General features: G+C 41.6%; 2 protein-coding genes across 2 annotated transcripts in view; one reads left to right on the top strand and one right to left on the bottom strand.

The window, feature by feature from the left end:
- Nucleotides 1–3,744: 3,744 nt before the first annotated feature.
- Nucleotides 3,745–9,455, bottom strand: LOC143525361 (uncharacterized). Its single transcript, XM_077019199.1, has 3 exons — nt 8,609–9,455; nt 6,462–6,975; nt 3,745–5,323 (listed from the first exon to the last, which is right to left on the bottom strand). The coding sequence occupies exon 3, from the start codon at nt 4,573–4,575 to the stop codon at nt 3,745–3,747; it is 831 nt and encodes a 276-aa protein (XP_076875314.1). The 5' UTR covers nt 4,576–5,323; nt 6,462–6,975; nt 8,609–9,455.
- The window catches only part of itga2.2 (integrin, alpha 2 (CD49B, alpha 2 subunit of VLA-2 receptor), tandem duplicate 2), a 39,069-nt gene continuing 20,004 nt past the window's right edge, over nt 7,876–26,940 (top strand). Inside the window, exons 1-12 of the mRNA XM_077019197.1 lie at nt 7,876–8,017; nt 10,971–11,094; nt 13,955–14,064; nt 14,732–14,823; nt 14,932–15,046; nt 22,308–22,435; nt 22,543–22,691; nt 22,847–22,997; nt 23,221–23,374; nt 23,551–23,624; nt 23,706–23,850; nt 24,485–24,630. Of these exons, the coding sequence (XP_076875312.1) occupies nt 7,972–8,017; nt 10,971–11,094; nt 13,955–14,064; nt 14,732–14,823; nt 14,932–15,046; nt 22,308–22,435; nt 22,543–22,691; nt 22,847–22,997; nt 23,221–23,374; nt 23,551–23,624; nt 23,706–23,850; nt 24,485–24,630 (1,434 nt within the window). The 5' untranslated portion in view covers nt 7,876–7,971. The remainder of the gene's footprint in view (nt 8,018–10,970; nt 11,095–13,954; nt 14,065–14,731; nt 14,824–14,931; nt 15,047–22,307; nt 22,436–22,542; nt 22,692–22,846; nt 22,998–23,220; nt 23,375–23,550; nt 23,625–23,705; nt 23,851–24,484; nt 24,631–26,940) is intronic.

Here is a 26,940-nt window from a genome sequence, read left to right as displayed (position 1 = left end):
GCAGGTACTGCCTAGTGCACAGGTGTCAAACTCAAGACCCACCGCGTCTTTTTATGTGGCGTTATGACAGCTTAAAAAGCCTAAGTGTCCAGAAATAAAAAATCAAATACATGCAGTGACCAAAAACTGCATTTCCCACAATTATGTTACCCGCGACGTGACGGCATCTCAATTTCGGCAGTGTTTCCATAGGCTATCGATGCGATTTTCCCAATAAGTGTAAGAAATGCAAATAAAGATCCCAAAATGTCCAGGAAAAGTAAAATCGATGCAGATGGTAGGGTGTTTCTAGGTCGGCATTTTGAGACCAAACACGGATAAGTACTATACCAAAATTAGACATCAAGAAAAACAACATCGCAACAGAATGGGTTCACAACCACAAACAATGCGGCAGTAAAAGCTGAATGTTGTGGCTGAATATGCCGCCACGCTTTTTCAGAAGGAGCTTTTTTGAAGCACAATTGCTATTTTCCGTTATTTGATATTTCAAGTTTTGAACAAAGTAAATGTGATATCTTTGATGTTATTTTTCTTTATTCACTTGGGCAGTTTGATCGTTGATTGATGGAGTAATGTGGGTTTCATAACCTAACACATTAAACTAATAAATGTTATAATAACATAGAAAAAGCAAACATATTTTTTACATCTATGCCAATATATATGTAATTGTAACTTGAATAAGTAATATATTCAGAGTTATTTAACATTAAGTAGTTTATAGGTTACATGTGATATGGCCCCTCTGTGGGCAACCATTATGCTGATGTGGCCTGCGGTGAAAATGAGTTTGACACCCCTGGTCTATATGGTGTCCATGTTCTATGTAATAAATGTCTAGATGTTTCCACCACTCGAGTTCCCTTCCCTGTCATACAACGCACATCGTGTATATTACTGTAAATATTACATATTATATAATGTATAATATTATATACAATAGACTACTGTAAATCTAGCCATAGAATCCCAGATAAAAGGATAAATCCCAAAGGAAATACAGACAGGGTTATGTGGAAAATCAGAACATCACTGTTCTCAGTCAACAGTCAGTGACAGCATCATAATGCCAATTAACTCCTGGATCTACACCTTTACATAAGAGCAGAGGTATTTCATAAAATGACTGACTATACAAAGGTTATGAGCATAACCTTAAATACTGAGACTGGTTAGAGTCATGAACAATGACAGGAAGATTGTTCCATAGTGTGAGAGCTTTATAGGAAAAGGCTCTGACCCCTGCAGTATATTTCCTTGTTCGTGGTACTAATAAAGAGCCAATGCAGTGTAGCTAGGAGTAAAATGATGAACTTTCTAGTTCTAGCAAGAACTCTGCTAGCTGTATTATTTTAGGACAGCCTTTTGCTATCGTTCCACATTGCAAAGACAAAGTAGTCAAATCTGCATGGACTAGCTTTTCTGCATCATGTCAAGACAGTATGTTCCTAATCTTTGCAATGCTCAATAAATATAGTAAGACTGTCCTAGAGATACTACGGTACTTACATGAGGTTTCAATGAGAGACTGGGATCCGTAATTAGACCTTTAACTATTAAAGATGGGAGACCAACAAGATTACACAATGATTGGGAGTCTAATAGATGTATTTCTGTATTGTCAGGATCTAGTTTCAAGGTCTTTTACACATTCCTCATTAATTTTAATATTATATTCAAGGATTCAAGGAGTTTTTATTGTCATTCGCATCACATTTGCATGGGGTGGAACGAGATTTTTATACTCAAGGTCCCGGTAATACAAATATACATTAATTATCTAACAAACAAATTAAAGTAAAGAGCAGTAATGGAAGCTAGTATTTTAGAAGAATTATATATATAATATATACACACAAGGCATAATTTAAACGCAAAATAGTAAGTCCACAATAGCAGCAACATGATGTAAAGTGACCAGAGTTCAATAAAGTGACCACAATAAAGTGACCAGAGTTCAATAAAGTGACCACAGTGAGTAAAGTGACTTGAACAGTGTCAGAGCAGTGAGTTTGTTAGGTGGAGTCTCACAGCTTCCGGAATGAAACTGTTCCTCATTCTGATTGTCCTACACTTTATGCTCCTCAGCCTTCTACCTGAGGGGAGCAGGACAAAAAGTGAGTGAGCTGGGTGTGTGGGGTCCCTCATGATGCAGGTGGCCGTCTTCCTGCATCTGGAGATATAAATGTCCATGGTGGTGGGGAGGTGACCTCCAACAGTCCTCTGTGCAGCCTTCACCACTCTCTGTAGAGCTTTCCTCTCAGCAGCAGAGCAGTTTCCGTGCCACACGTTGATGCTGGAGCACAGGACGCTCTCCACCGCACAACTGTAGAACATGGTGAGGACTGAGCTCCCAAGACCAGATCGTCTCAGCCGCCTGAGGAAGTACAGTCACTGATGTGCTTTCTTCACCAGACTAGAGGTGTTGTTGCTCCAGCTGAGGTTGTTGCTCAGGTGAACACCCAAGTATTTGTAGCTGGAGACAATCTCCACCTCTGATCCTCCGACATGCAGGTGTGTGTGTGTGTGTGTGTGTGTGTGTGTGTGTGTGTGTGTGTGACTGCTCTTTCTGAAGTCCACAATCATCTCCTTTGTCTTATTCACGTTGATGCAGAGGTTGTTGTCACTGCACCAACTCTCCAGATGTTCCACCTCCTGTCTATAGTTGGACTCGTCACTGTTTGTGATGCGTCCAACCACTGCTATGTCGTCCACAAACTTCACAATATGACAGCTCGGATGGGTAGGTGAGTAGTCATACGTGAGCAGTGTGAACAGGAGGGGGCTCAGCACGCAGCCCTGAGGAGAGCCAGTACTGAGGATTATGGTGGAGGAGGAGATGTTGTGGATCTTCACTGACTGTGGCCTGTTGGTCAGGAAGTGATTTGTGTGTGACTTGTGTATTTGTCTGTATTTTGTGTAATTTGTGTGTTAACGGGCCACCCAATGGAGGATGGGTTCCCTTTTGAGTCTTGGTTCTCCCGAGGTTTCTTCCTATTCCCCACCATCATAGGGAGTTTTTCCTTGCCACTATCGCCTTTGGCTTGCTCATTAGGGTTCTGGACCTGTAGTATTGTTAACCTTTTAAATCCTGTAAAGCGCTTTGTGACAACATGTGTTGTGAAAAGCGCTATACAAATAAACTTTGATTGATTGATTGATTGAAGTCCAGGACCCAGTTGCAGAGGGAGGAGTTTAGTCCAAGTGAGTAAAGTTTGTTTACCAGTGTTTGAGGAATCACTGTATTAAATGCTGATGTGAAGTCCACAAAAAGCATACGTACATAAGAATCCTTTTGCTCCAGGTGGGTGAGTGCATTGTGGACCACAGAAGAAATGGCATCCTCTGTGGACCGGTTCTTCCTGTAAGCATACTGGTGTGGATCCACAGTGACGTTGATGGTGACTCTGATGTGTGTCATAACCAGTCTTTCAAAGCATTTAGCGATTATCGGTGTGAGGGCTACTGGTCGATAACCATTCAGACCGGTCACTGTGGAGCTTTTGGGTACCGGGACAATGGTGGCAGCCTTCACGCAGGTGGGTACAGCTGCCTGGGTGAGGGAAGCATTAAAAATGTCTGCTAGAACATCTGAAAGCACTCCGGCACATTCTCGTAGTACCCGTCCGGGGATGTTGTCTGGGCCAGCAGCTTTCCGGGGGTTGATCCTTCTGAGGGTCCTCCTTACTTCCGCTGGAGTCACGCTGAAGGGTTCTTCTCCAGGTAAGGGGGGGGTGGGGTCTAGTGCTGGAGGGGGCGGGTGTCTAGGTCCTCAAAGCGGGCGTAGAATTTATTGAGGGCTTCCGGCAGGGAGGGGTCATTTGGGCATCGTGCATTTTTGATTTTGTAGTCTGTGATGCACTTAATGCCCTTCCACATGCTCCGTGGATCCTGGGATGAAAAATGTTCCTGGATTTTCTGAGCATAGGAAGCTTTAGCTCTTTTGACTCCTGTGTCCAGCCCTCTTCTAGCCCTCCTGAGTTCCAGTGAGTCACCAGACCTGAAGGCAGCATCCCTGGTTTTCAGCAAGGAACGCACCTCTGCATTCAGCCAGGGTTTCTGGTTCGGGTAGCAGGTCACGGTCTTTGTGGTGGTGACGTCTTCTACACATTTGCTGATGTACCCGAAGACAGCAGATGTGTACTCCTCCAGGTGTAGCTCCCCTTCACTCTCAGCAGCGTCCCTGAAGACCTGCCAGTCCGTGCAGCCAAAACAGTCCTGCAGCACAGCATCTGCATCGCTAGGCCACACTGTGATGGTCTTCTGTGTGGGTCTGGAGCGTCGCAGATGGGGGTGGAAAGCGGGGGCCATCATTATGGATATGTGGTCTGAGAGGCCAAGGTGGGGGAGGGGTACGGCTCTGTATGCGTCTTTGATGTTGGTGTAGACACGGTCTAGTGTATTGTCTCCGCGTGTTGGAATGTTCACATGTTGGAAAAAAACGTGGGAGACGGTCAGTAAGATGTACGTGATTAAAATCACCTGCAACCACGTAAAACGCCTCCGGATGCTTATTCTGAAGAGAGCTGATGTTGTCATGGAGCTCCTTAAGTGCGTTGTTAGCATTAGCATCCGGTGCTATGTAAACAGCAATGATAAACACAGCCATGTGTCATAAACACACATGCCTCCTCCCCGTGTTTAAGATGAGCGCTGGTCCCGGTCTGCTCGGAAGAGCTGCCGGTCGGTGAGCTGAAGAGCAGAATCAGGAATGTTGTCCTTTAACCAAGTCTCTGTAAGACATATCACCGCACAGTTCCTCATCTTCGCAGAAACATTCATCCTCAGCCGCAGAATATTTGTCCTCTGGTTTGGCTGAAACATATTACTCAGTATCATTAGCATTGCTGTGGAAACTAATGCAGAAACAAATAATAGTCAAAGTCAAATTTCTTTATATAGCGCTTTTCACAACACATGTTGTCACAAAGCATCTTTACAATCGTATGGGTCCAGATCCCTAATGAACAAGCCAAAGGCAACAGTGGCAAGGAAAAACTCCTTATGATGGTGGGGATTAGGAAGAAACCTCAGGAGGACCAAGACTCAAAAGGGAACCCATCCTCCATTGGGCGGCCCGTTAGCACAAGTCTGTGGTGCGCAGGATGGTTCTACAGATAAAGTTAAGGTCCTTGTTCCTTGGCCAAGTAGTCACAGTCCCTTTGGTGTAGATGGTGAGCCTCGGGTGGGAGCTAGCATCAGCACGTCCTCTTGTGGAAATTGCACATCCAACCCCGGCATCAGTACATCCACCGGCAAGCCAGACCATCTCCCAGGTGCTTGTAGGTGCTTGCATGCAATCGTCTTGGGTGGAAGCATGCTAAAAAGATAGACAATAATACAAACTAACATCACTGTACTGTGTCAATGCAAAGCAGGGTGGATTGTCTGGAAACAATAAGGTATTTAATGAAAGGTATAACATTTCTTTGCAGATGCAAAAAATATGTTTAACATAGAATGTAAATCCAAACATGCAGTGTAACATGACAGTGTAACTGGACATAAATAGGTAGGCCAGGATCTTGAAGAGAAGGAAGAGTTGGAGTTTAGGGCACCACTGCAAAATAGGCAGGGGACCAGACTGCAGGCCATTTAATACAGGACTGGACAGTGACATGGATTGGACAGAGATCTGGACCACATGGATAAGGACAGTGACAGAAATGGACACAAAGGCAGACACTGGGATGGAGAGGGTGATGTTGATGGGCAAAGTCACAATGAAAGTGACTGGGACAGGCCACCTGGCTGGGAAAAGGGGGCATGAATCTGGAGCTGGACTGTTAGGCAGACTGGGAGGCAAACTGAGAGAAAGCCCTGCTTTGGCTCCCTGCTGCAGTACTAAGTGACTGAGGTACTGTCTAGAGTGCAGGACGTCATAGAGACAGGGCCCGTTACAGCGATGAGGAGTCAGGTATGGGTAGAGCACCTGCGGAAGTGCAGTGATGGTCTCCTTCAGGCACACAGCCATGCATTTCAGCACTTTGACTTGGAATGTAGGATATAGTAAGAGAGAGAGAGAGAGAGAGAGAGAGAGAGAGAGAGAGAGAGAGAGAGAGAGAGAGAGAGAGAGAGAGAGAGAGAGAGATGGGCCCATCAAGGAGCTTGTAACGCCACCCCCCTCCCCAACTCCCCAAAGGAAATTCCAGGGCAGTCTCCCTCTTCCGGGCATATGGGCAGCTGAGCCACCAGTATTGGTGCAACAAGAAGCTCTGGCCCAAGCTGGCTAAGCATACCAGAGTTATCTCAATTGGCCTCCAAATTGGGAGCAGTTGAGGGAGGTGACAGGTATTGAGGTTGGGAGAGTCATTACCTCCTCCCTCAGAGGAGTTCCCTTCTGGATCAGGCCTGCCTCATGCTTGTCTAGAAGTGCAGATAACTGCAGACAGGAAGGGCCAACATGTGATCTCCCCTGCTGGTGGAGTCCCTCCCAATGAGATTAGCCAGACACATACCTCTCAGCATCATAAGCCCAATCGTCATCAAGCAATCCATCCAGTACTGGGGTCCTCTAGCCAGCACCTTCACTGCACTCTCTCTTCTTGGACTCGTGCATCCTTGGTGCTTTGGCTGTCCAGTGAGTGTGAGACAGGATGAAAACATGAGCTGGACAGCCAAAGCAAAAAATGCTCACACTAAACATGAAATCAAACATGCATTGTAATACCAACAGTATCAAGTAATTCACAGAGATATTCACCGACAGTGACAGAGCGGCATTGGGTATCTGCTCCTGTTTGTGAAGAGAAGCCAGAGGAGCACTCGCAGCATCCAACATAATGACCTCCAACAGCTGTTGGTGTTTCTCACCAAACCTCTCACCTCAGACTCTATGAGTGTGTCATGTAGGCCTGACATTCTCTAGTGAGACCTGAGAAACCAGCCCAGCACTGTGTCGCTCAATTGGCACTTGGTGGAGAACACCAGAAATGACAGGTCCACCACTGCCATTGGTGAACATTATACATGCTGCAAGATAAAAAAAACACCATTCAGCATGACTATGGTGCGAGGAGGTAAATCCATGGAGGGTCGCACAGTCATCCATGTGACAGCCAATGGTAGCCTGACTGCTGTTAGGTACTGGGCTGAAATCCTAAGAGACACTATCAGACCACACCGTGCCTCAGTGAGCCCTGGTTTCCTTTTGTTGTAGGATAATGGTCAGCTCACTGATGGAGAAAAGGAATATAAACACAAGGCACATGGTGACATGCTGACAGGATGAGGACGAGGGGATAGAGGAGGGAGCGATTAAATATACACCAATAAACATCTCCAAATGTGGCTTTGAATAACCAACTATTATTTTCTGCACCTTTACTGTACCAGCTACATTGCCTACACTGCACCATCTTTCCTGAACATATGACCCTTCCTTACAGATAATTGACCATTGGCTTACTGAATGCTTTATTGCTTGACATACATGAGACCCTCTGCAACAATCTTGCCAATATGTGTAAATTACAATGACTCAGTGGAAGTGTTATGTTGATGCAAAGAACCCTCCCTCATGCTCAGTGGACAATAAATAAGAAGTCTAACACAGGAAAAAAGCATGCACTCATCTTCATGTAGATGTCGTTTAAACCAAGCTCTACATTGATTTGTATTTTTTGTTCTAAAATGACCTTATAGCATGGCCATTTTACACAGAAACGGAAATTCAACGTTTTGTATTTTAATTATGTCTAAAGTAAAGCACAATCACATAACAAACGTTAAGTCCAGAACATCAGATTCATAGTTATAATACAAGATAATTATAAGGCCTGAAAAAACGTGTTACGTTAATGTATTATATAAACTACATTTTCTTTTAGAGGTCTTGCGTAAAGGTGCCTACGTCGATGACGTCAAAAAATATCCGGGTTTAACCTACGATTGTGTAGGTTCACCCAACTCAAACTTCACAGAAGTTGAGCGTCTCTTGCCAAGTATTTCCCCTCCAGCTTTGGAAACATGAGTTTAAGGAAACACATTTTGCTGGTACTGCTGGCTGTTCAAGGTAAGTAATGGTTATTAAAGCTATGACCAGCGCATCGGTGTTGGTGTTCTTTCAGACAGAATCAGTAGACTCTAAAGAGAAGGCTTAGATTAAGGCGCTCGTAGGAATTTAACTTTTCTGGTACTTTGCGCAGCACACGAAACAATCAAGTCAAGGCGTAGAATGTTCATACGATGCTGTGGGAAACTCTTTATAACTGAGCCATCTGCCCTGTTTAATATAACGTAAGGGATTCGTGAACGCTTACGGAACAAATTACAGTAAATCCATGGAATGTAATAATATATCCTTGAAAGAGTTGTAGCATGTAGAGTAAAACAAGAAGCTTCAGGTAAAGTGCATATGAATATACGTAGTATACAGGTATTAACAATAGAGTTCGTGCCAGAATACCAAGAGGCAAAACGATGCTGAGGAAAATATTACAGTACATACTGCATGTACTAGTACAAACGGTACACAATACTGCTTATATTCTAATATTTAATATGCATTCTCTTTTTCTCAACTGTTTAATCATACTCTTACTCTCAATTGTTTAATATGAGATCCGTTGTTTCCCTCAAATTTGTAAAAAATTGTTTAACATACCCAATTCAAACTTCATTGAAGTTGAGCGTCTCTTGCACATTTTGTTGGTCCTGCTGGCTGTTCAAGGTAAGATATGGTTATTAAAGCTATGACCAGCGCGTCTGTGTTGGGGATCTTTCAGACAGAATCAGTAGACTCTAAAGTGAAGGCTTAGATGAAGCTACGTTTGACGTTTGATATAAAAAACGTTTGATACAAACACCGGCCAGTAACATAATATAATATAGATAATATAGGTATTCTTTTTAAAATGGGCTCCGTCGGAGTTGTGTAATTTTAAACAGCAACCGGCGTGATTACGTTCCTGAAAGGGTATGAACATCTGTGCTCCCGACAGCATCTGAAAGGAATTATCTTCAAGAATGATCATTTTGTTGTAGGGTGGTTCGGTCTAGTTGTCTTTTCAAAGTCAAAGCTGCAAAAATGATTTTAAAAATGTTAAAAATCGTTTTAAATGAACAGAATTTATGTAGTACGTTTTATAATTAAAAAAACAAAGGAATGCATTAGCCTACAGAAATGTGAGACTTGTGATTGCAAGAATGGAGAATTACACAGGGTTTTGTGACTGACTGGCTACAAAGCAGGCAGTGGAGTGGAACCACATTGAAACAGAATCATCATGGTCAGTTAGTAGGAAACCTGCTTTCTCTCTCTCCACTTCTCCCATATCTTTCTCTACCTCTCTCTCTCTCCCCCTCTCTCTCATCCTGTCTCTCTCTCTCGCCTTCTCAAACAATCTTTGTCTTAATCTCTTTCTCTCCTTTTCTATATCTGACAGTGATCTTCTGCTTGACCCATCACATTACATTCCTTAATCTGCCTCAAGTCCTTTTACCCAACCCACCCGTCCTCTTGTTTTAGCAGTCTCTAATGCTGGCCATTAATGGACTCTTTGTGTGGTGAAACTTCCTGGGCCTTTATCTTTGCCTCAAGCCCCTGTCTCTACACTGACACATTACTTTGTGGTTATGTTTAAACACAATTTTGTTCACAAGTTAGCTTCTATTTCTAAACTGAACTACAACTGTGTAACTCTAGTGTAAGTACTGTAATGTAAGTACGTATAGACTACAATTATGTATATATGTAAAACTTTTAAGTGTGTAAAACTTAATAGTGTTTCTAAATCTTGCATCTACACTAACAATCTCTGACTGTTTCTCTAAATGAATCCTAAAAAACCCAATACTTTAAAGCTCAATGATTTTCCTGGCATCAACACCCTTGACTGAAATGACCCTTAAAAACAGAAATTAAACTATTTTGTGCAGGTGTGTAGTGCTCGCAATAGAAAGGAAAGAGTTCAAATGTAGACTCTTTATAAATGCAAAAGTGATGATTGTAGGATCGGCCGTAATGTAGCCCTTGCTCACTGAGGGAGTGTCACTTGGTTTGAAACATGTGCACAGGTACACCAGAGCAGGATGAAACCTGCCTACACAGTTCACCAGAATATTGGAATGGTGCGTGTTTGGTGCACAGGCTTTTAACCATCACAGCTAGTTGTTTAATTCTTTATAAGTGACACAAAAACATGCAATAATATCACACAAACTGTCCACTAAATCCAAGAACAACTGTAATGTGTTTTAATATGTCCAAACACAGTTTTAATGTGGTTTTAAATGCAGATTTTGAATTTTTTTCCCTAGAAGATAACAGATATTATATAACAGATATGTGATTTTGATATGTGATTTTGAATAACCATCCTCTCTAAAATTCTCTGAATACCTGTGCTATAGGTTCACATGTTACACTAACAGATCCTCTGTGAAAGATTACCAAAGTACAGTTTATATGTTCAGTGAACTCACTAAAGCTGTAATTGACAGAAATGAGCACATGTATGCATGCGCGCATGCACACACACACAAACACACATTCACACACACACAAAATACACACACACAAGCACACACACACCTTCCTTGTTACCACTATTACATGCCCACTCTTGTGTTCACTCCCTTGTGTAGTGTGGAGTAACACTGGCCAATGACGTGGCTGCAGCACAGAGATAAGCAATGTATGTGCTCCAACTGAGTTTAAGCTTTCACAAGTCCTTCACAAGCCCATCAATAATTTACCATGCAAAAGTTATAAAAAAAAACTATACTAACCAATACTAGCAATTGCTTATCTTAAATTAGAGAAAATAAGAATAAAGATAAAAATACAATTATTCACATGCCATGGTTGTTCCTTGTTTCTGATAAAGGTCTGTTTGTTTGAGGCGGAGTACACTCATGGAATCTGTGCATGTCTAGTCGAGAATTGTACTTGTCTCTGCAGGTTGGGTGTGGCGGCATGATGCTACTCTGTGTTTGTGTGTGTGTGTTTGTGTGTGTGTCTGCAGGTTGGGCCGTGAATCAGTCCTGGGGTTTTAATGTGGGGACAGCAGGAGCTAAAGTATTCATTGGACCAGAAATGGAGGAATTTGGATACACAGTGCAGCAGTTCAGCAATCACCAGGGCAAATGGTAGGAATTGTGTTATCACTAATCAAACCGAAGTCTATTATTCTGGTGTATATGCATGGATCATTTTGTTTTGTCTGCTTTTTTCGCATCACCAGCATGCCCACATTTTCATATCTCCATACATGTCCAATGCCAACATTCAGGCAGCTAAACTTAAAAGAACAACACATACAGATGTTTCCCGTCTGGCTCTATAATGCTGTATGCACAGTGGCGATTACTATGGGGCCCAGTTTCTTTAGAATTTATCTCAGAAGAAATGAGTTCCTTCCTTGTTTGGCAACACAAACAAACATGATTCTTTTGACCACATTTTTCAGTGTGGCCACAGATATAGCAGCCCCAATGAGAGCCAGGCACTCTGCTCCAGCCTTTATGTAAAACATGGAACCTAAAGGCTTTTGTCCTCAACCCTGATTCTAAGCATATATTTACATTATGCTTTTGACACTAACAGTTCCTCCAGTTCTTTCAGCACCTTGCATCATTGTCCTAGTCTAGTAGGTGTGTGACATTGTGACTTCCATTCAGGGCAAATATTTCCTGGTTAATCTTAATGGTGGTTACATAATTATTATTTCATTGTTATTCAGAGTAAATTCTAAATAGAGTGTAAGAGAATTCCCCTTCTGAGTTCATAATAATGATGCGTTCGAGGCTCGATGAGACATTTCCTGTGTTTGATTGGCCAATAATGGTCAGAGCTGATACAGTCACTTCAGCCTCACTCCTCAGATTTAGCTGGCTACTCATTCTGACCCAGTCACACATATCCAAAAATAGGACTTCCTGTCTCAGAAAATAAACCTTTTGTTCTCTTTACTGGAAATGTTTCATTCACACTTCACACTGTTTACTGAACATGCTGTGCTGCAGCCATTAGACTGGACAAGGCAACTGTGGAGTCAGACATTTTTATCATACTCTGTGAAGAACTATTGTAAAAGTACTAAAATAAGTATTGTAGAACATACTGTAGAACACAAACCAACTATTGATAAACTTCTGTAGTTTTGGTCAATATCATCTAACTGATACTTCCTGGCAGTTCTTCAATGTGGAGGGGACAGGAGTCCCCTAGTCTCAGGTACAAATTTCAAATGCTACAAATTAGAAACAACCATATGTTATATGTTTTCTTAATTTCCAAGTGCCCCTGTCCTTCTCCTGTCCTGACTTGTCCATTAAACATGAAGGATCCCTCTCTTGGTTTCAGTTAGTATTGTAGATAAGATTAAATTTAGGATTTAGAAACCCTAGTGCCAGACCTAGTACTATGTCAGGTGAGTGTGATCAAAGTCTGTGTCATGACTTACTGCCTCTAGGGTATGTGTAATGGTGTGGGTGTGTCAGCATCCTGCAGTGTGCAATCAAATTTATTACACACACACACAAACATGCATGCACACACATATTTATGATTTTACTAATTTTCACTTAACTACAGCTACATCTTTCTAGTTTAAACCTATATAAGTTTATTAAATTGAAATTGGCAATTGTTCCACCAGTAGGATTTGTATATATGCAGTGACAAGCCACAGAGAGAGAGATAGAGGGAGACAAACCCACATGCACATATATCACATACTAATGTAACAATAGTGGCTGGGACAGATACTGTTTTTATGCATTCCAGTCCAGTCAGATCCTTTTAGATTTCATACTCTCATTTCTTGTTCAAGCTTATAACCTGCAGGAGCTTTCAGATAAAATATATATTACAGACAGGCTTAAGTTTGTAAGATCAGTAGATCAGTAACAATTGTTACAATGCGTGTGTGTTGTAATCATGAGGCAGACACACATGCTGAGGAGAGTGATTGATATTCTTATTGGGGTTTCACATTTAACATTATTCAATGTGACAGATGTGAAACGGGCAGAATGCGAACGTGGCATGGTACACACTGTATACTAACTGAGAAACGGAAACAAGGAACGTTAACAAAGACTTAACCAAATACACCAGACTACACATTAACAACCACGCATACATTCAAACTCTCAGGCATCATACATGCAACAATCAAACTGGGAAGAACCCTGAAACAGACCAAAGGATTTACAACCGGCTAACATAAAACCACGAACCAGAAACACTAAACACAAAGATTTTAAACCTGAACTCTTTACAAAGATGTACTACTCGAAAATCCTATACCAGATATTCTTACAATACTCTTTAGAAACAAGACGCCTCGAAACAAACTCCTAAGACAATGAAACCCGAGGGTCAACTTTTTACTCCTACTATATAATCACATTAAATTAGGGACTGAAGTGAAACAGCTGTGTAGGCCACGTGTAGGGGCATGGCACAAAGAAATAAAAGGAAATCACTGAAACATAGGTCTGACAAGCGTGTGGGGGCAGGGCCAGGCGTGACACTTTTCTTAAGTGGCTGAATCTGTGACTTTGAAAATGTGTGTGAGTTATGTATGATGTAACAAGGCTGAAGATTAACTTAGAGGACCACACCTGAAACTCCTTTCTTACAGCTAAATTCAACCTTTTCAGATTCTTATCTTCCCCTACAGATCCCAGTCAAGAAGGTTGCATATATATCTACACACATTAGAAACCCACCCTCTCCAGTCTTACCTTTCCTAGATTTGATTTTTGAAGTTAAGTTGCCACATTTTGTTAACTTCAAAAGAGTGTGATTGTGGGCAGTCATGGTCTTGTGGTAGGGAACTGGTCTTGTGACCGGAGGGTTGTGGGTTCGAGTCCCAGGCCTGAGGCCATGACTGAGGTGCCCTTGAGCAAGGTACTTAACCCCTACTGCTCCCCAGGCGCCAGGCCACAATTGACAAATATGGCATATTACATTTCATATATATTTTTTGTTGTTGTGCAGGTTACTGGTGGGTTCTCCTTGGAGTGGTTATCCTCAGAATAGGAAGGGAAATGTTTATAAGTGTGAGATCATGGGTTCTCAGGCAAGCTGTGACAAACTCAACCTTCAGGGTAAGTTAACACATCTGCTGTCTCTGTTAACCCCTGTGTAATGTTTGAACAAATCCTTCACAGAAGTTCAAGACATCTGTAAACTTTGAGGTTTCAAACTTCTATGTGGTGTCTGGATTTAAGTCCTGAGTGTGGTTTATGGAGCCAATCCTATGTGTGGTCTATGGATTTAAGAGGACTACTTAAATTAAGGCAATGTAACACCACTTATAAACTTATTATAAACTGCAAAAGTAGTTTGTTTAGTAAGCATTCATAAAAGCATAGAGAAAATAGTCTGTCTTGCTAGAGGATGTGCTGATACTGGGGATGGATGTGCCATTGCCACCAGCGGATTCAGCGATGCAGACTCCTACCAGAGGCTCAACATTTACATTTACATTTATGGCATTTGGCAGACCTCCTACCAGAGGCCCAACATCCACATTGGAGGCACTGTGACTGAGAATGAGTGCCCTTGTGAGTCTTGGTCCTCCCAAGGTTTCTTCCTAATGTGCGCCTAGGCAGTTTTTTGCCATTGTTGTCACTGGCTTGCTCATTAGGGATCTGGACCCATATGATTGTAAAGCTGCTTTGTGACAATGTGTTGTAATGTGAATAAAAAAAATTGCTTGATTTGACATCCTGTACATTTAACCACTCATTGTTTCATCAACATATTTTTCAGACTCTATCAATATTCAAGATGTGCACAGCATCAACACAAACATGAGTCTAGGTCTGACCCTCGCACGAATAAGCAAAAACAATGCATTCATGGTAAACCTGTGCCTGGAATACGTTTCATATTGTACCATTTTATATTATATCATATTATACCTTTTTCAGGATGTATAGATTTATTTACTGTGTGCGACCATGTTTCAGACATGTGGTCCACTCTGGGCCCAGAGCTGTGGCAGTCAGTATTTCTACCCAGGAGTGTGTGAGGAAGTGAGCCCTCTGTTCACTCCCCAACCTGCATTCGTCCCTGCACTTCAAAGTAAGAATGTGACCTTATCTCCCCTCTTCTACTCTCTCTCCCACTCTCTCTCAATAACAATACTTCTAATAAGATTATTATGTCCAACATTGCCACTATAAGTAACATAGTATTAATAATAACAGTATTAATAACAATAATAGTAATAATATTAGTAAACATTATAATAGTAACAACAATAATGATAACAGCAGCTACAACAACAACAACAACAACAACAATATAGCCACAAGCTGCGATTGCGGGTTCACATGAATAGGCATTTTGGCCTCAATAGGCAACAAGAGTTCCAAAAGGTCCATTAGACCTAAAAGTTAAATGATATGAAATGGATAAATGAATGAATGTTCAAAAAATTATTCAATTGAAGCACTAAAGGCTCAAAAGATCAAAAGAAATTGTATTGGCAAAATGATTCAGACAATAGAACTAAATCACCTGCTGAGATTAGCTTTGTGTGTATGTGTGTGTTTGTGAGGTGTTTCATGTAAGCAATACTTTTCAGTCAGTTCCAATATTTGGCCAGTAGATGGATCCCAAGTACTACCATACTGACATTACAGTGACAGTGTAAGACATTTTAGTTCATTAAAAGGTTGATTTCTGGTCAGACAGTGTACTTTTTGTTGTGTTATAATTACAAAGTTATTTAGCTCATTGATTTGCATCTTACAAGATCCATGTCTGTATTCTGCGTAAAAGGATCGCAGTGTGGGTTTTTATGATTTTTGAGGTTTTGGGTACTGTAGCGCCCCCGGCAGGCCCATTTGAACCAAACTTAGCATACTTCACAAGACCTTCAATGTATAAAACTATTTCAAATTGAGAGTATATCACTTGTATTGTTTATACATTTATTGTTCGTTCGATTGATGCATATTAATCTGGTAGCCCTCCGCAATAATCAGTATCCAAGAAGTAGCTCCCAGTTTCAAAAAGGTTGGTGACCCCTGCAGTGGCGGAGCCAACAGAGACTGTGCCACCCCTAGTGCCACCCCACTTGCGAACCACTAGCGATTGGTCGATCGCGATATAATACATAATTTGTATCCATTTTACACTCGCAAACCCCCGTCGACCCCCCCGGTCCACATCATTTGTATATGGACCCCTCTGATAAAGCCTTGGCCACCCCTTGAAAAAAAGTCTAGCTCCGCCACTGGACCCCTGATCTAGAGATTAGGCCCATATCAACTTTGCCATGATGGGTAAAATTCCTAGGAGTAACCATTTTCTTCATGTTAATGCGTCCCCAATTGGACAATCTTAGCCAGCTTTGACCTCTCATCTTAAAGTCATGTATCTACTAACTGTTGTAGTAAATTAGGCCCCACCTCAGAGGTATTGACATGTGACAGACAGACTCTATGCAAATATCACAATTTTTGTTGATGATTATCGATAATGACATTCTTGTGAATAGTGTGACACCAAGAATGTGGTATGTGCTTAGGTAGTCTGTCATGCTGTACTGTTGATTTAGGACAAAATAACACTTAATTTTACTCTGTAATTTTGATTGAAATTTCCAATAAGTAAAATAGTTTTGTTTAAGTTGTTTTGTGATTTGGGTGATTCTAACTGGGTTTGTTGTTACTTTCTGGACCTGAGTATGTGTAGAGGTAGTGTGCTGTGTTAGGGATGCACTGAAATGAAAATTTTGGGGGCTGAAACCAAATCAAAAAGAAACATTTGGCTAAATGCCAAATATTTAACATGACTAAACCCATGACAATTGCAATATAAAATGATTTATTGAACTGTATACACTGAAAAGTGAAAAAATGAAGTACTTTATTGCAACTACACAGGGTATACAACAAAGGAGCAGCCCCGGGACTGACCTGGTCATGTCCCTTACAGTGGAGGTCTGAAAATGCGGCTAGTCTAAGGTGCTTTAGTCCCTACTGAATTTTCCTCCACAATAGCCCTGCCCCTTGTAGGGCACCTGTTCCTTGTCTAGTTTGGTTAATCGGTATGTATTTAGTTCCAACATGTTTGATCTGTCTTTGTGGGTCAATGTTTCATTGTTCAGGGTTCTTGTTTCTTGGTTGTCATAGTTATGCTTGGTGTGACGCGGGGATTGAGGCGGCCGAAGGCGGAGGTTGTATGTTACACAGTTCAACACAGTTCAAAAATGAAGAGCAGTGAAAGCTTGAGGGTGAGCAGGTCCAGTGATGCGAGGATTTCTCAAAGGAATGTGCAGTACTAGAGAGTGCGACCTGTGAGCTTAAAAAGGGTGATAGGCATAACAAGACACAGGTGCTAATAGTGAGGTGATTGGGACCTGGGGAGTGGTTTGGTGCTCAGGGGAGTGTGCTGTGTGGGTGTGTGTGTGGTGGTGGCCCAGCCTCCTCACCATGACACTTGGAGATTTATGGTAATCATTCGCTATTCGTTCTGATGGTAATCAAATCAAATCAAATCAAATTTATTTATAAAGCACCTTAAAATCAATGTCATTGGCCAAGGTGCTGTACACAAGTAGGAGCATAAAATACATATAAAAGACAACCACAGTTACAACAAAAACAACCTCTCAACACACACAACATCTCAGACTGGGTTAAAAGCCAAAGAGAAAAAATGTGTTTTAAGAGCACATTTAAAAGCAGAGAGTGAGTCAGCCTGCCTGATATGCAAAGGGAGATTGTTCCAAAGTTTTGGGGCAGCGACTGAAAAGGCCCGGTCACCTCTCATCTTCCTCTTAGTCTTTGGGATGACTAAAAGTGACTGATCAGCTGACCTGAGTGAGCGTGAAGGGGCGTATGAGTGGAGGAGGTCAGATGGATACGATGGGGCAAGGCCATGAAGACCCTTAAAAACCAATACAAGAATTTTAAAATCAATTCTAAAACGAACTGGGAGCCAGTGAAGTGAGGCTAAAATCGGTGTAATGTGCTCACATTTTTTGACACCAACTAAAAGTCGAGCAGCAGCATTTTGTACCATCTGTAGTCGTATGGTATTCGTATGGTCATAATTATATTCGTATGGTCATAATTATACTTATACTGCTTCCTGTTTCTGTACGATTTCCTGTTCTATCTATCTATGATGTATTTTTGAGTAGTTATTGCTAATTTGGTTTAATAGTCACTTATGTTATAGTGTCCTACGTCTTGTTCTCAGGGTATGTTTCAAACTAAATGTATGTGTATATTCTACAGTATGGGTTTATTGTTTATTGTGGTTCATGTCCTTTGTAGGTTGTTTGTATCTTGTCTTGTTACGCTGGTATGTTAGTATCACCCCTGTGTTCTAGCTACTTACTCTGCATTCCTGTCTACCCTGTCTCTCCCGGTTGTGTTTGAGTGTTAAATACATATTATCTTTCATTTTTGTTATTTCTTTGTGGTGTCTTGTTTATGATGGTTAGCTCATTTTATCGTTGTCTTTAGTGTCTCCTTTTTATGTTTTTCCTGTTTTCATTTCGTGTCACTGTTTCTCATCGGTTTTCATCATGGCTCATCATCCGTGCACTATTCCTTTGTCTTTGGCTAAGATAAAGCAAGATGTTACCAATAAAACCCACCCACTCTCGTATGTGTGTTTACCCTATACTCTCTTAGAGCCTCCCACGTCATACTTTGAAAGAACTACCCAATATTTTTATGACAGCCCTTCACGCTCTTGGTGTTCTGCTAACCAACTTAATGCAGCAGCACCTATGATGCTTTTCCACACATGCAAAGCACTTGTAGAGTGAGGAACTAAAGTTCAGAAATAAAACCGAGGGTTCATTTAAAATTGTCTGTGCTCTCCCCACCCAGTGCTGTCACTCCTTGCAGACATAAGCCCTCTTGACAACTCAGCAGAACAATGTCTACAAATGGCTTCCACGCAGCCAAGATGTTTGCTGCAGTTACAAAAAGTGCTTCACTTCACATCAGAGAGTTCTTCGTAAATTCAGCACAAGCTAGGTAGGAAGTCCAGGTATCAGGATGTTCATGGAAGTAAGCATGGAGAAACCTACCCACCTGCCCCTTAGCCTGGTGATAGTAACTAGAAGTGAGACTCACCATTACATTGAGCTTTCTGAAGAACAGCCTAGATGTTAACTGGACCTGTCTTTCTGATAATCTGTGACAGCACTGCTCCTACTCCTATGTCTGAGGCGTCAATCTCAACAACAAAGAGATGCTTCGGGTCTGCCTAGTGCAGTACCGGGGCAGAGGCAAACGCAGAGTTAAGAACCTTGATTGCTCGCTCAGCCTCCTGTCTCAACTTAAGCCACATCCCTCCACACCGGAGCAGGTCAGTGAGAGGCTTAGCTAGGGTGCTTAGCGATCAGATGAATCGCTGATAGAAGTTCACGAACCCCAGGAACCGTTGGAGCTTATGGTGCATCTGGGGTTTCTTCCATCTGATCACAACCTTTCATGGTTGCATGCGCACAGAGTCCTGCCTGATAATGTAACCAAGGAAGCCCAATATTGTGTGTGTCATAGGAAATGCAGGGACTTTGTGTCTGCAACCAAGGGAGGCAGAGTGTGACTGCATAACGTATATCAGGGAGTATGTTGAATGAAATGTGCTTGGTATGTTGCTGAAAGGATAGACAGGTGCTGGGAGTGCGATGGGGTATGAACCCACTGCCCACAGGTCTGCCATCCAGTGCTAAAACAAATGATGTGAGAGGAACCAGCTGCATCCCCTGATGGTCGGCAAAACTCCGGCTCATCAGGTTGTCAGCGGTGCCCAAGTCCACTAGGGCAGACAGAAGGAAAGAACGTCACTCGTATGATACCGTGACAGGCAGAGTAAGCAAATGAGGAAATGGCTTGTCACTTACCCTGCTGCTCCCCCATGGTCTGCACGGGGAGCTGGTGATAGAGGATGGGTGACGCCCAGCTGCACTGGCTCTGGGGGAGTGGCCGCAGCAGCCGGGATGGATGTTCCTTGATGTTGGAAGGGGACCATTCTCTGTAAGCCCTAGTGTGGGTCGATCGCGAAGGACATGTGGGTAGATCGCATGACATTAAAAAGTAGTGGATGAATGACAGGCTATCGTCCATTTGCACTGACTGTTGTATTTTGATTGACATACATGGTAGCCAATCTGACGTCTAGGGTTTGACACACATATGCCCTCTTAAAGTATGTAGGCATACAGTATTATTTTCATGTTTAACTGAATAAACCGTTGAACACGAGTAGCCTACATTTTATTGAGCATGTTTTTTTTTTCTTCAAGTATTAAAGTAGAACAACTTTCTCAAGCAGTCATTGATGCATTTTGGAAACAGGAGATGAGCCCCTGGTCTAATGCACCCTTGGTATTAAGAAACCCTATTTCGAAAACTGACTTTTAGTCATTACTTGGGTAGCACGCATATTCTGAATGAGCCATTTTTAGATTAAGCCATAGATTAATCTAGATTAATTTAAAGATTTCAGTGAAATTAATCTAGATAAAAAAAAATGTATCTATGCCTCACCAGGATTTTGCCCAGGCTTCCTGGATTGTGTTGATTCCACTAATTTTACCTGGATTGCTAATTAGAAAATCTAGCAAGCTTGAGCAAAATCCTGGTGAGGACTTTTAATCGCGGCACCTGGAATTGACAGCACTAATATATATATATATATATATATATATATATATATAAAATCAGTGGGGAACCGTCAGGGCCCTCTATGCCCTCTCAGAGGGCCTAAAAATATTCTTAAAACATAAATATATATAATATAATTTATCCAATTTTATTTTATCTACCTACAGTTTGACAATCGACATCTAAACAATTACAAAAATATAAGCAAATAAATTATTCAGCCGGTGAGGGGTTAAGTGGAAGCCTGTGAGCCTGTGTCTCCCCTTATCAGGACTGTGATGCCTCCGCAGAATGGTGGTGATTGGTGGGCCCGCTGTTCATTTACAGAGGGCCTGGCAGTTATAATTCAGCGCAATACCAGTTTCAAATGACAGCAAAATTGACCAATCATATCTTCCCTCTTAGTGGGCGGGCTTAACTATATGATAATTTCTGCCCACTGTGGTGACCCTAGCTGGCGTTAGCGTACCACCGCTAGCTAGTTTCGATTCATTCCTTTGATGCCCTCGTGCATGTTGTATACATATTCCGCTTCCGAGGAACACGGAGCTGTGAACCTCATTTTGTTGGAACCTTATTTTGCTTAAGAAGTTATCTAGTACAGATATTATTGTTTATTGCGTTTCTAAAGCTGTACTGTCGTCTCAGTTTTTTTTCTTTATTGCAGTTAATTAAGAGAGGAAAATTCTTTTTTTTTCGGGGGAGGGGGGGATGGGAGTGGGCCCAGGTTTAATGGTCACGGTTCGCTACTGATATATCCTCTGTCTCCCCATTTCTGCCCCCTCATTTGTTCTTTCTCACACAGAAACATTTACTGCTAAATACTAGGGGTGTGATGATACACTCGGCTCACGAGACGAGACACAATATTGGGTTCATGAGAACGAGACGAGATTTTAAGAACACTAAAATGACAAATTATATGACTGGCCAACAGACTTTTATTTAACTGAGTTAAATTTTGAAATGTTTTAGTATAACTCTTAACATGCATGATGTAAGCATGAATTTTTAATAAACTTCTTCCTCTACAAATTGAAATTAAATTAAAATTTCATAAAAGTTAAAATAAAATTAAATTAATATTTCTCCTTTTTTTCAATCGCAAACAATATTACAGTGAGTCCCCGCTTAACGGGTTAGAGACTGAAAAGTCCGTTGTTAAACGTAACCCTAGATTTAGATATGCTAAATTGTAAATACAGTAAAGAAAAAAACTAATAATGTTCTCGTGCGAACAGCGTGAGAGAGCGATCGCGTTGCCGAGATGGGCTGCGGTGGAGGCTATGCTGCCTCAGCTTATCGTGCACAACACTCCACTGTGCAGCCACTACTCCTCAGAAAAAAAATCGGTCGTAATTCTGGTCCATCGTTAACCAGACCTTTGTTTTCATACAATGTTTGCATATGGTCCGTGTCTTATCAGTCACTCTCTTGCCATTTATCATTTCCGCCGGGTACCCAAAATGCTGCCAAACAAACGATTTGAAAGTGGCGGGGGCATCTTCAATAGTAATACCTGTATTTTTGGCTGCTTGCTGGATCTCAAATCCCACGAGACGAGAAATATCGCTGAGTTACGTCTCGCGAGATCTCGTGACACGAGATCTCGTCATACACCTACTAAATACATTTCTATACTATACATTTATAAAACCACCTCATACATAATAATATCACTTGATATGTTTAATTTCCTACAGCTTGTGGTGGTCCAGTGGATATTGCTATTGTTTTGGATGGATCAAACAGTATATACCCCTGGCCTGATGTTCAGAAATTTCTTCACAAACTTCTGTTGAGTCTTGATATTGGACCTGGCAAAGCTCAGGCACGTGTTTACACTTATTCCTAGTGAAACCTGATTTAACCTGTCTGAATTTTATCCACCTTGACCATCAAGATGATTGTTGCTTGTTGCTGTTTTGCTTTCGTCAGGTCAGTGTAATGCAGTATTCAGAGGATCTGGCTTTTGAATTCTATTTGAACACATATAAAACCCGAGACGGAATGCTCAAAGTGGCTAATAAAATGGACCAGAAAACTGGACAAGTAACAAATACGTTTGCAGCTATTGATGCTGCCAGGTATGTGTTCCTTTCAGGTCACCATGAGCAACCCTGCTGTCATCTTGGAACAACCTTTATATTCACACTCTACAACTATGAGATCAGCTGGAATGTTGTGCAATAGGGTGATTTGCTATAGCAGAGTTTTATATAATTTTCTCTGCTTTTGTCAGAATATCAGCATTCTTGCCTAAGAACGGTGGTCGCCCGGGAGCCACCAAAGTGATGGTGGTGGTCACTGATGGAGAATCAGCAGATGCTCATCTGAGTGCAAGCGTCATGGAGCGCTGTAACAAAGACAAGATCATTCGCTTTGGCATTGCTGTAAGTCTGAGACTAATGAAATGGTAGTTTATATGCAGTCCACTTAAATCCAAATAACTGGAGTAAAATTTTAAGAAATAGTTCGGTAAAAAATCTCTAAATCCCTAAGTCTGTTCTTTAGTTTACACGCTAGTTACAAGGCCAATATGGTGGTTGGGGTTGTATAAATAAATAAAAAAAATTAACTTGTTACTGTGTTATTGGTGTGTTTAAACATATGCAGATCCTGAAAGAAAGTGCAGATATTAAGAAATTCATTGAGGAAATTGAGTCAATTGCAAGTGACCCGAAAGAGAAGCATGTGTTCAATGTATCATCGGAGGCTGGTTTAGTTAACATAGCGGGAAGTCTTGGAGACCGGATTTTCACCATTGAGGGTAAAGTATGCATCATGGATTACCTAATGTAATTGACCACCACTGGCATAAATACAAGTTAAGACCATATCAAATTAACATTTTTAAAACTAACGTGCATGTTCAATGTCGTTGAAAGCAGTTTTTTGGAGTTTGCTGTGTATTTTATTTTTGTGGGATTGGGGCGTGGCTTAAAGGCACAGGGAAGGGTGAAGACTTCCAGATGGAGATGTCCCAGGTTGGCTTCAGTATTCACCAAACCATGAAAGAGGTGTGTGCATATAACATAAAATTGTAGTTCTGAATGAACAATATATATTATATAGCAAATATGGTGCCATGTCTTCCCCAGGGTGTGGTGATACTGGGTGCTGCTGGGGCATATGGATGGTCTGGAACAGTTGTCCACCACAGTGCTCAGGGATCAAAGATTTTGCCGAAACAAGTGTTTGAAAGTGTCCTGGAGGACAAAGGCCAGATGCACAGTGCCCTGCTGGGTGAGCTCGCCTCTCTGAGCCATGCAGACGTCCAGCTGATGTCTGGTTTGTTCCTCCTTTAGAAGAAGAATATGGAAATCAAAATGAAGTGTGAACATTGAGTGTGAAAAATCAAATGTTGTAACTGGGTAGAAAACTATAGACTTGAAAAAAATGGCACTATGTTGACACAGTGTTGAGTTTTTGTGTATTTTGTAAATAACCATTTGTTGAGATGCTTTAATATATCCAAGTTCAATTTTGTGTTGTCAGCCATGTGAAATTGTAACATTTCTAAAAGATCAAATTTACTTACATTGCATACACTGCACAGTGTAAATGTAAGTGAAAAAATGGGTGCTTAGCCCCTTATTACATTTCAGCATTCGATGTAATAAGAATTATTTTTATTATAGTTATTATTCTCTTATTAATCACTACATTACAGCAAGGATATGAATGTCCATGTGAGCTCTAGACATTTTGCATGAGTGCAGGCCAAATATCTGTACACTTAATAGATACTACTCAACAACCTAGTCTTGTAAATTAGATTCTCAAAGTTTCAATCTTACATGTTTGTAATGCATCATTTGCAGTGTCTGTGATAAAGTGTAATTTGTAGTGTTGCTTTCCTGTGCTGTGGCTTGTTCAGGATACAGTGTGACCACACTGACTGATGGCTCCACCGAGTACTACGTGGGTGGTGCACCTCGCTCCAACCATACTGGCCAGGTTGTGGTCTATACTCTCAACAGCCAATGGCAGGCCAAAATTTTAGACTCCCAGAGAGGAGAGCAGGTACTGTGTCTGAATTTGCTCTGGTTATACCGGAATACATTATTTTGTCCAAAAATATTCACATTATTAATAGTCATTGTAAGCTCCCAGTCCAATACAAAGCAGGGAGAGTTGGGTGTGTACCAAGGATTCCCTTCTTGGCCAGAGTATGTGCTTACTGGTAATGGAACTGAACAGCTCAGAACAAAATTGTCAGGAAGTCGATTTTTTTCAGCTTTTCTCTCCCTCTTGGCCCCAATTTGTTGAAATTAAAATAAGATTAAGATAAAAGAATTAAGAATTAAAGAAGATAATAATAAGTAAAAGATAAATAAAATAGGCTACATTTATGGCACCTATACTAACCAAAAACCAGTCCAAATAAGTTTTTATCTTGGATTAAAAAACATACAACATTGGAACTCTTCTGGTGTCTTCCGACAGCTGGTTCCATTTAGAAACAGCATAATAGCTAAATTCTGCCTCAAATCAATGCTTAGTTCTTATCTTTGGCAGGACTAACTGATTAGTCCCTAGTGATGTAAGATTTTGCCTGGCTCACAGCTCTGCAGCATGTCAGATAAGATACACTAGTCCTACACCATTAAGTGATTTATAGAGCAGTAGTAACACCTTGAGGTATGTCCTGTATTGTACTGGTAGCCAGGTTAAGATCTTGAGAAAGGGGGTGATGTGATCATTTCTTTTGCTGCTAGTGAGAACTCTAGCAGTTGCATTTTGAATCAGCTGTAGCTGTTTGATTGTATTTTCTGAGAATCCTGATAAGAGGCCATTATAGTAATCAACCTTTCTAGAGACAAAAACATGGATAAGTTTCTCATGATCTGGTTCTGATTTTATTGATATTCCTAAGATGATAAAAGGCTGACTTAGTTACTTATTTTATGTGACTGCTAAAACTGAGATCAGAATCTATTACAGTTGTGTGCAAAATTATTCAAACCCCATAGCAGTAAAGGGTTTTAGCAAGTTTAACATTACATTTTTTTTATCTTCACAATCAGATCAAATAAGGGTTTGGCTAATAGATAATTGAAACTTAAATTGCAACTATTGCAAATATTTCTTCTAGTATTCCAACAAATGTCCTTTTTGTGATTCCTTCTTCAACAAAATTCTTCAACCCCTTAGACACATTCAACATTAGTACTTAGTACAACTTCCTTTGGCAGTAATAACTTCCAGACATGAAACATAGCTTGACACAAGTTTCTTGCAATGATCAACAGATATCTTGGCCCATTCCTCATGGGCAACGGCCTCTAATTCATTGACATTCTTGGGCGTGTGTGTTGCATCTGCCTTCTTCAAGTCCCACCAGAGATTTTCTATGGGATTTAAGTCGGGTGATTGTGATGGCCACTCCAGAATCTTCTAGCCTTTCTGCTGCAACCAAACCCAGGTAGAACTGGAGGTATGCTTGGGACCATTGTCTAGTTGGAAGGACCAACATCTTCCAAGCTTCAGCTTAGTCACTGACTGCATGATATTTCTACCCAAGATCTCCTGGATTTAATGTCTTTCCTATCTTCTATGTCTAGAAAAAGCAGTGTCCAAGTTCTTTTAAATCTGCTTAATGGCTGCTCAATATGGTTGTATTCACATCTACATGTTCGAAAACACTTGATTAAAACCTCTGTTCTTGAGAGTGATTGTGACGGGGGTATAGAGGCGGCTGGAGGCAATGGCTGTACGTCATGCTCTTTATTATCCATGAAAGTACACAAGCAAGAACAAAAGCAGAAGCAACGTAAAGGCGTGTTGTCCTCGGGAATGTGCACAATAACCCTGCACAGGTGTTAGTAGTGTGGTGATTGTGACCGGGGTAGTGGCTTGGTGCAAGTGGGCATGTGTCGTGTACGTGCACGAGTGGGTACACGCGCCCTCTGGTGGCCTCCTGGCCGACCCACCGGTGGCCTCCCGGCCGACTCTAGCCAATGTACTCTCAGTCTTCCAGGACCCCGAGGCGCAGGACTGTCAGGATGAGCCCAGTGGAAGAAGGCGATGAGGGAGGGGTCCAGCACCTGGGAGGCCAGAACCCAACTGCGCACTTCAGGCCCGTAGCCTACCCAGTCCACCAGATACTGGAGCCCCTTAGCTCTGCGCCTGGAGTCCATCAGCTGGTGTACATGGTACGCCGGCCCATCTGGAAGTTGCAGAGGGAAGGGTGGCCTAGCAGTGTCGTCGTCGCTCAGGGGCACTTCCCGTAGGGGTGTCAGTGCTGACACATGGGAAGCTCAGGAGACACGACGATCCCCTGGCAGGCTGATTCTGTATGTCACCGGGTTGAGGCGCCTTGTGATATCATAC

Source organism: Brachyhypopomus gauderio, chromosome 10, assembly GCF_052324685.1.
Source record: "Brachyhypopomus gauderio isolate BG-103 chromosome 10, BGAUD_0.2, whole genome shotgun sequence".
NCBI classification, from domain to species: Eukaryota; Metazoa; Chordata; class Actinopteri; order Gymnotiformes; family Hypopomidae; genus Brachyhypopomus; species Brachyhypopomus gauderio.
This window is presented reverse-complemented; position numbering and strand designations above follow the sequence as displayed.